General features: G+C 56.8%; 1 protein-coding gene across 1 annotated transcript; it reads left to right on the top strand.

The window, feature by feature from the left end:
- The first annotated feature begins 1,399 nt into the window (after positions 1-1,399).
- On the top strand, positions 1,400-7,806 carry LOC136992328 (ankyrin repeat domain-containing protein 7-like). Its single transcript, XM_067298606.1, has 9 exons — positions 1,400-1,620; positions 2,952-3,066; positions 3,313-3,486; positions 3,579-3,685; positions 4,432-4,569; positions 5,960-6,032; positions 6,621-6,704; positions 7,199-7,283; positions 7,727-7,806. Exons 1-9 carry the CDS (start codon positions 1,400-1,402, stop codon positions 7,804-7,806), a joined length of 1,077 nt encoding a protein of 358 aa, XP_067154707.1.
- The last annotated feature ends 1,167 nt before the right edge of the window (positions 7,807-8,973 follow it).

Genomic DNA, 8,973 nt, shown 5'->3' with positions numbered 1-8,973 from the left:
TGCAGTAATAGCCTTGGTATGGGCTAGCGGAATTCCAGGTTGGTCTAAATTGGCGAAACCAGTGAAGGTTGTTCTAAAATCCGGGACTAAACCGGTAAGACAAAAGCAGTATCCTGTTAAGTGGGAGGCTAGAAAAGGGTTGGAAGAATTAACAACTACATTTTTGAATTATGGGTTATTGATAGAGCGTGAAGCAGAATATAACACCCCAGGATTATCAGTAAAGAAACAAAATGGCAAAGAATATAGGTTGGTTCAGGATTTAAGAGCCGTGAATGGGCTCTTCAGCGACCGCCAGGGACCCCCATAGAAGCCCCCCGGAGACTCAGACTCAGACCGCATGCGTAATGACTCTGTAAATATGATAATTAGTTCCAGGAAATAGAATGAATATGTACAATCATTCCGGGAAATTTAATGCATGGGTATGTAACAAAGCAATAGAAGCTTTGGCTAATGCAACACGCGGCATGCACGTTGGGCGGAGCGATCCCCCGTGCACCCGGCGCCGTAATAAAGAGAATGCCTGCTTCTCAGTGCTACACTGGTGCTAAGGAGTTTTTCTCCCCATTTCGGTGACAACGGGGCGGACGGGAGCGAGTGACTTAGGTGGCAGCCTCCGGAGGCAGCCCTCGGGCCATAGCGGCCCCCGTGTCTGTGGTGCGGGCACCAGCGCCTTTCTGTTTCCCCTGAGCTGCTGGTGCCCGCGGGGGTGCGCGCAGTTCGCTAGCGAACGGCAAGCTGGGCTAGCCGGCGCGTAGGAGGCGCCTGGGCACGGACGGCGGGCAGGCTGAGAGGCCGAGCTGATATTCGAGGGAGCCGCGAGTGCGCGGGGGCTTGGGAGGCTGCGGAGTCTCATGAGGGAGGGCGTTTTCGCTGGTGAACTTCCACCTCCCTGAAAGGAGGCTGCATCTCCTCTCCTCCTGGCGAGTCGCCTGGATGCAAGCAAAGGCGCTGCCTTTGGGGAGGGAAGCCCCGGCCCCGGCCCCGGCCCCGGCCCCGGCCCCGGCCCCGGCCCCGGCCCCGGCCCCGGCCCCGGCCCCGGCGGTACTGCGCAGGCGCGCAGCGGCCCCCCCGCTCCGCTCTGTGACGCCGCTGCGCGACCTCGCCGCGGCCGTTGCGCATCGCGGCGCCCGCGCGGCCTCTGGAGGCGGTTGCTCTCAGTGCTGTGGCCGCCGCTGCCGGAGCGACGGCGCGTGCCTCGCTGGGAGCCTTGCTGCGTCCCTGCTCTCGGCCCGCGCCTCTGCCCCCGGCCCGGGGGCTCCGAGCCCGCAGCCCCGCAGCAGCTGTTCTGGGCCGCGGCCACTGGCCGGCGCTCGGCTCCTCTGCCCCCGTGCGAGGCGGGGCCGTGTCCGCGGGGCCGTGCCCGTGCCGGGCCGCGTCCCGTCCCCGCCGCAGCATGAAGAGGCTCTTCGGGCTCTTCAGCAAGGGGCAGGGGCCGCGGCCGCCGCCGTCGCCGTCCGGCGGCGCTTCCCTGCCCTGCGTCGGCGCCGCCTCCGAGCTCCGCGAGAAGGAGCTGGGCAAGCTGTACCGCGCGGCCGCCAGCGGCGACCTGGCGCGGGTGCGGCGGCCGTGGTGGCTGCGGAGACTCGGCATCGACAGGCGGGACCAGGCGAAGCGGTGAGGGGGGCGGCGCCGCGCGCGCCCGCGCGCGCCCGGCCGGGCTCTGGGCCGCGCCGCGAGCGTGGGGGGAGGCGCGAGGGGCGGCCGCGAGGGCCGGGCGGCGGTGGCTGCGTCTGTGGCTGCGGCGCGGCCCCGCAGCGGCGGGCAGAGGGGGCGGCGGTGGCGCAGCTGGGAGGCTCCAGCGGGCCCTTGCTGCGAGCAGAGAGGTCTCCTTGCCTGGTGGCAGCCCGCGAGGCTCGGCTCGGCTCGGCCTGGCTCGGCTGAGGAGGGCGAAACGAGGGGCGGGTTTTGTGAGCGGCTTCTCCCGCAGCGTCACCTGTACTGCGTGTGTGGCAGCAGCCCTTCGGAGGTGGTCGCGTGTTCCTTCGTAGCCGCATCGGCTGCGGTGGTTTGATTGGAGATGCTGGGCAGTTTGAAGGGCTGCCTTTCTTCCAGGCGCGGTGCGGCGCGGCAGGGCAGGGCCCTTCCTGGAAGGGAGGGCGGAAGGAAGGGAGGGAGGAAGGAAGGAAGGGAGTGCCGTTTTCTTCAGCTGGCGAGGGCTGGTGGAAAGGCAGCTCTGCTGCCTTGGAGAGGGCTTCCTCCGTGGTTGAGCTTGTAGGAGAAGGGTAGCTACAACTGCCGGCAAGACAGAGTGCTGCTTTGTTGCTGTGGGCATGGCAGTGTTGTGGGGGAAGGTTTCTGCTGGCTGGTTTGCTAGGTGTTACCGAGGGCGCTTTGGAGCGAGCGTGTCCTCGCGTTTGCTGCAGTAGTGAGCTCGGGGAAAGGACAGAAGGCACGAATTCCCGAAAAGCACAGCACAAAGCTGATGCGATGGTGTTCTAAAAGCCACCTCCTTAGCCTCTGGCACGCTGTTGTCACGTGAGCGATGCTGGCGAAAGCTAGAGGGTCCCTTGCCGTAGGCTTAAGGTGCCCAAGGCTTGGTCGTCCTTGCTGGGCTGTGTGTGTCGTGCTGTTGGAGGCAGTGGCCAGTTGCCTGGGCAGAGGCGTGGAGGGCAGCAGTTTCCCACCGGAAGCCTGAGGCTGTGCGGGAAGAGTCCTGTGGCTGGGCGCAGGAATCCATTTGCAGGGAACGAGGCGGGGAGCTGAGTGACCGTCGTCTTCATAAATGGGTGCTGGGGTGGGGTGGGGTGGTGTGGGGGGCATTTTTCCTAGCCCGCCCCAGGCTTTGGGTGTGCAACTGCTGTCATGGCTGAAGGAATGAGAAACTTTTTCTAAGTTTGTTTTTTGGAACTGGAAACGGGTGGCCCTACCCACGTGCCATAGGCAGGAGCGGTGTCTTCAGCTGTGTGCGTGTCTGTCGGTGTTAACGTCGTATATTTAAATTTTAGGACCCCTCTGCATCTTGCTTGCGCTAACGGGCATTCGGAGGTTGTTTCCTATTTAGTAGGAAACAAGTGCAAGCTGGATCCTCGTGACAATTTCAAGAGATCGCCGCTGATGAAGGTACGTGGAGTATGTGATGCTGCTGTAGGTAGGGCTTATAAGTTATGCACTGAGCGATCCCTCCCTTGGGTGATTCTTGACCTAGGTGTGGGTGGCGATTGTGTCGTGCTTGGTGCCGAATAGGCGCCTAACGTTACCTAATCTTTGAACACGTTATTGTTTTCCGAGGTTGGCAAGCTGTGGGAGTTGTGGCAGAGGGAAACGTAGTTGCTGGAAAGGTTTCCTTTTTTCCTGTGTTGTTTCCAGGCAGTACAGTGCCAGCAAGAAGAATGCGTTGCCATTCTGCTAGCGCACGGTGCCGACCCTAATCTGGCCGATGTTAACGGCAGCACTGCCCTTCACCTCGCTGCCATTGCTCCTAACACCTCTCTAGCAGGGCAGTTACTGGAGCACAGTGCCCGTATTGATGCACGGAATGAGGTAAGCGCGGAGTTTGGGTAAGGCCGCTCTTGGAAAGAAAAGGTTGCTTCACTTCTCTGTGTTTTTCTAACTGAGGGGATTCATGCTTTCAGATGGGATACACTCCCCTTGCTCTTGCTGTGTCCGAACATCACGAAGAGATGGTGGAGTTCCTGCTTAAAAAGGGAGCTGACGTGCACGCTCGAGATCAGTCTGAAAGGTGAAGGGCTTGTCCAAACAGGGCGTGGGTCTCCTGAGTATTCTTAAAGTTTGACTGATGAGAGGCGTGGGCGTGAGCCTCTAAAAGGCCTAAGTAAGTAGCCACACGGAAGCAGTTGCTTCTGCGTGACTTTGGAAAAGTGATCTGCACTTGGCTGCTGTTGCGCCTCGCTGGCTGGCTTCTGCCTTCAGGACTGCCAGAAAGCATTGTGTCTGGTCACCGCAAGGCAGGGGAGTTGCCGCTAGTTCTCCAGCATTGCTGCTGGGCAGGAGCGGGTTTTTAGAACCCAGGCATGGTTGGTAGGTAAGTGTTGTCTCGCGGGCAGCGTTGTCTCTCTGTCCTGGCACTTGCTTTGACAACGGGCACGCGTTGAAACGAGAGAGGTTCCAGCTGGATGTGAGGAGAACCTTGCTGGCTGCGAGGACAGTGACACGTGGGAACGGGTTGCCCGAGGAGGTTGTGCAGCCTCCCTCCTTGGCGGCTTTGAAGAATCGACCGAGTAAAGCCGTGAGCAACCCGGTCTGGCCTCGTAGCTGAGCGTGCTTTGGGGAGGTGTTAGGCGGAGAGACCTCCTGAGGCCCCTTCCGACCTGAGTTCTCCTGTGCTTCCGTGTAGTTGGCTCTGCTTTCCTTCTGCCTGTGGGAAGGGGGGAAGTAATTGTTTTGGGAGCAAATAGGGCTGCAAATAATGCCAGTGAGATGTCTGTATCGGCCGATAGATTTCCTGTCGTCTTTTGGATGCTCTAGGACCCCTCTTATGCTTGCTGCTTCTGCTGGGGACATGAGCATGATAGAAGTTCTTCTTCGCTATGGTGCTGATCTTTCCCAGGAAGACGTTCTTGGATGGACAGCGGAGGATTGCGCTAGAACTTCTGGACGTGCTCGGTAGGTGCTTTGGGTCACCGTTAGAGTTGCTAAGTTGTCCGAACGTCCGTGTTGGTTTATGGGCATGCTTGGTAACAGCAGCAAGGTTTAATGGCGTGTGGAGACCTTTGTTGCAGCTGGGCGAAAAGGACTCTTCTGGTACGTATTGTTCCCGTGTCAAGTGCGAATTGGGAAATTGTCCTCGACTTCCACCCAAATGCTCCGTTAGGTTTCACGTTTGTGGTGCTGAGCTCGCATCAAATTGCTCGCAATGCAAAGTCTGAAAATCAGTGTGTTTCCTTTCTTTCTGTATACAGTGTTAGTCAACACCTGGTAGACTCTGCAGTAGGGAAAAGGCGGGAGAAGCTTCTGCAGGCGGCGCAAAGGGTGTGCCAGCGCTTAGCACGCCTCCTGGAGCAGGAGCTGCTGGCTTTGCATTGGGTGCCTGCGCTCTGGCCAGCAGAGGTAGGATCCTTAACCGTGGAGGAGCTGATGAGGAAAATCCCTACGGCCTTTTCTTTTGGTGGCTTGTATTGTTGAAGCTTACCGTGTTCACCACTGACTTCAGTGGAGGTCTCGGATGGAGAAGCGCACACAGTTTTGTAAAATGCGCTTCTGTGTTGCCGACTGGACACGTGTCTTGCAAGGCCGTGAGGGCGCTTCTGTAATTAGCGTGTTAGCCGTCCGTTCGGAGGGTTGTTGCCTATTGGATCCCCCATGTTTATAGATGGGGGCTTTCCTTTTTTCTTAAAAAAAAAAAAAAGAAAGAAAAAAAAAAAGGAAAGAAAAGAAAAGAAAAAGAAAAAAAATTACAAATACTGTGCAGTACCTGGCATTTTCAACCACAGGTTGGTGGAGGGGGACGGGACAAAGAGAGAATGAGAGAGAGAGAGAACAATCTCTGCCTGTGGCGTATGCTCGCCTGTGTGGTATGAAGAGTTCAGCAGTTGAGTCACTTCTTATCCTGTTCAGCCCGCGCCAGCATTTGCTAACTGTCTGCTCACATAGCATCTTGGCGCCATGCTAGTTTTTCGGTTAGGAACGTTAGAAGGAAATATGAGGACAGTGTTGAATTTGCTTGCTTACTTAGTTTGGGGGGGAGAATTCAGTATGATGAGAAAAACCAGTGGTTTGGGGCATGCTTTTGTTCGTGCTGTCTCGCCTGAATGTTCCACTCCAGTGTGGCCTGTAGAACTGTCCGTGTTACACGCTTGTAGGCATTGTTGACGTTGGAAGGTCTGACATGCTAAGAATTAATCATGTCAATTAATATTTGAACAGTGAGAGACGACATTTCCCACGGATACTTTGCAAGGTGAGACTTGAACAATACCTTTTCCCAAATCCTTTAACCTGCCTAAAAAGAGGAAAGATTGGAGAGACAGGGTCCTTCTTGCCTTTGCTTTTCAAGAATGTTGGAGGAAGAGGAGAGTGATGACAGCTGTCCTGCTTCTGAGGAAGAAAACCGCAGTTCAGCTGCCAAGGTAAAGTGCCTCAACAGGCAACACTTGCCATGGGACGACTCATTTGCAGGGAAGACCTGTCTGGACTTCAGTCTCCAGGCAGGTGGTTTTCTCCGGCAGAGCGGTCTCCTGCCTGCCACCCTTTCTGCTGCTGTGAGCTGTTTCCTCAAAGACTTGTAGCCGTGGCAGAGCATGCAGCAGCCTTGAGGTCGGGGGGGGGTGAAAGAGCAGTAGGTGACAAGATAAATGGCCACGTGGTTTTCTTCCTGTGAGTCAGATCTCGAGACCATAAAAGTTGATCAGCTCCTGGGTTGCCTATTCTTTTGTCCTCCAGAGCTTGCTCTTTGTTTCCAGTGACTTTGGCAATAGAATTCTGACTGATATGGAGGAAGGGCATTTATTGTTCAAAATCTGCTGAAATGCTTCATCCCCTGGCTCTCCTTTCCTCCTTGTCAGGTTCCTCAAGTGTGCTTGGCGGGGAGTTGCTCAGGCGGGTCTTTTTCTCTCGTGCCGGATGCGGATGACATTCCAGGCTTGCATGTGATCTCACGCTGCCTGTTTCAACTCTGTGGGGTTTTTTTGTTTGTTTTTTTGTTTTTTTTCCCCCAGTTGCGGTGTATGGCGTTGGGACTGCGCTGTGATGAAGACTCCGAGTGTGGTGCTGGAACCCAGGCTGTACTGCTGGAGATGCAGGCATGTTTGATTTTTAAGCTGGTTCCGTTTTTTTTTCAGTGACCTTTGAGAGATTGTCGCAAATGTTGCTGCAGTAGCTCTTCAGAGACATAGTAAGATGTGACTGTGGTTTGAAGAGCGAAAGTGAGGAAAGAGAAGGAGGTTTGACTAAGGTTGTTTGAGAAGCAGGCAGCTGTTGGTTTTCCTTGGCGCAAAGGAGGGGGAAAGGGTGCGTGCGCTCCTGGATGTTGTAACGTAGGTGAAGCCAGGGTCAGCCTGTGTGCAGGCAGTGCTTCTCAGGAGCTTTGCAGAAGCAGAGCCGGGCGTTTGTGACGTTAGGTATTGCTGTCTGCTCAAAGACGTTCCCGAGGAAAAACTGCAGGCCTGGTAGAGGAGAAGTGAGAACGTTTCCCTGTGTGGGTACAGAGGAGAGAAGTACTTTGCAAGGTGTCGCCTGCCTGTGCAGAGGCTGCTTGTTTCTGTTCTTTCCAACGCTTTTGGCTGGCCTCTTTTAGGAAGAATCACCTGAACGTCAGGGAGAGGAGGCTACTGGTGGTCCTCAAGTTGCGGATGCTGCAGAAGCCCCTGCTGGTGTGAGAGGTGAGTTAATAAACATTGATCCGCTTTGTTTCTTTGCTAGTTGTGCCGAGTCAATGACCGGAAATGGTGATCTGCTTGTGAGACGGTACGGCACCCCCTTTTGCCCTTGCCAGCAAATGCCAGGGGGGAAGGTTGAGGGTAGCGAGTGTCAGTTGAGGGAGCTGTTTTGGGGTAGTGCTAGGTAAGGAGCGTTGTTTCTTGGTGACTTGCTGCGCGTGTGAGGATGTTTTGGCTAGCGCTTTGAGGGTTCCTCCTCTACCGTGCAAAGTGCTTGTGAGTGCCAAACTCTGGAGCCCTAGTTTGGAGGGGAGATGCCCCCGAAACCTCCCTACTCCGTGACTCCGGCCTGCCTGAGCCTGGTTTGCATGCTACCCAACCATCTGTTGGGCGTTTGTTGTAGCCGTGTGAGCTGCCGTGCTGGGCTTGGGCATCTTCTGCTGCAGAGAAGGCCACGGGAAGTGGCGAGAACACGGCGGTGCGGCTGGGGCTGAATGACACGGCTTTGTTTTTCCTCTGTAGTTGAACCGTTCTCCGTCTCTTGGCTGCAGGGCTTGCCTGATGGAGGAGAGCAGCAGAGTGAAAGAAGGACTCATGGCGTGTCGTTTCTTACTTCCTTTGTAGGTGTTACGTCGGCAGCAGGAGTGGAGCGGGAGGAAGACAGCGACTCTCCCTGGGACTCCGAGGTGCTTTCAGTGAGGAGTGCAGCGGGGTCCCCGTGGGGGGGAGCGCTCGGGAGCTTGCTTTGGACATGGGCCCCATCAGTGGCCCTTCCAAGGCCCCAAGGCCCCAGGGCCCAGGACACAGCGCGGGCCGTCATGCAGCTACAGGTTTTGAGGGATGCTGCTGAGGAAAGAAGCCATCTCTCGGGCACCCAACAGGACAAGAAGAGTTACTTTGCCTTGAAAAATGCCTGTTAGTTATTCTCGTGCACTTGCAGTGACTGGCCCCACACCACACTCATTTTTCCTTTCCGAAATGCAGGTGTGGGCAGCAAGCAGCACGACACCCACGCATGATGACCCCAGCGCTGGGGGGCTTCTGCCACGTCAGCATGAGCAGGACACAAAAGGCATCTCTGGGAGTCACCGTGGCCCTCGCCACCTCCCTCCCAGGTCCAGGAGAGCTGCAGAGCTCCTCCAAGCCCTCCCTGCAGACTCCCCCAGACAGCCGGGAGCTGCCTGGCACAAAGCCTTCCTGGCGGTGGGCGAGGGGAGGCAGCTGCTGGCGCCCAGCTCTGGGCTCCAGGGAACAGGCCAGGGCTCGGAGCGGGGAGCTGGCAGCAGGCTCCCGCGAGGCTGCTGCTGGCAGCGCAGCCGCAGCCTGGTCCTTGCCCTGGGGACGTGTGCTGGTGGGAAGGGCCTGGCCAGGAGGGAGCCACGTGCCTGGGGAGGCAGCAGCAGCATTGCCCAGCTCGGTGCAGGAGGGCAGAGCAGGGGCTGCTCTTGCGCTGACTTCAGGAAGGCGCCATGCTGTCTCCCGCAAGGTCTTTTTATTGTTTTTATTATTTCTTTTTTTAGGGAAAGCTGATTGAGTGTTTTCAACCGTAACTGTTTGCCCTCTCGCGAGTATGTTGTTGAGTAAAGAATGCTCTGTGGTGCCAGCTGTTTTTCCCAGGGGGAGGGGGGGCCTTCTTCAACAAACGGTGCTTTGACAGAGGTCTCCTGCTGTCGTTTCTTTTGTGGCTGTGCCA

Source organism: Apteryx mantelli, chromosome 6 (assembly GCF_036417845.1).
Source record: "Apteryx mantelli isolate bAptMan1 chromosome 6, bAptMan1.hap1, whole genome shotgun sequence".
Taxonomy (NCBI): domain Eukaryota; kingdom Metazoa; phylum Chordata; class Aves; order Apterygiformes; family Apterygidae; genus Apteryx; species Apteryx mantelli.
The sequence above is the reverse complement of the archived record's forward strand: the minus strand, read 5'-3'. Positions and strand labels throughout refer to the sequence as shown.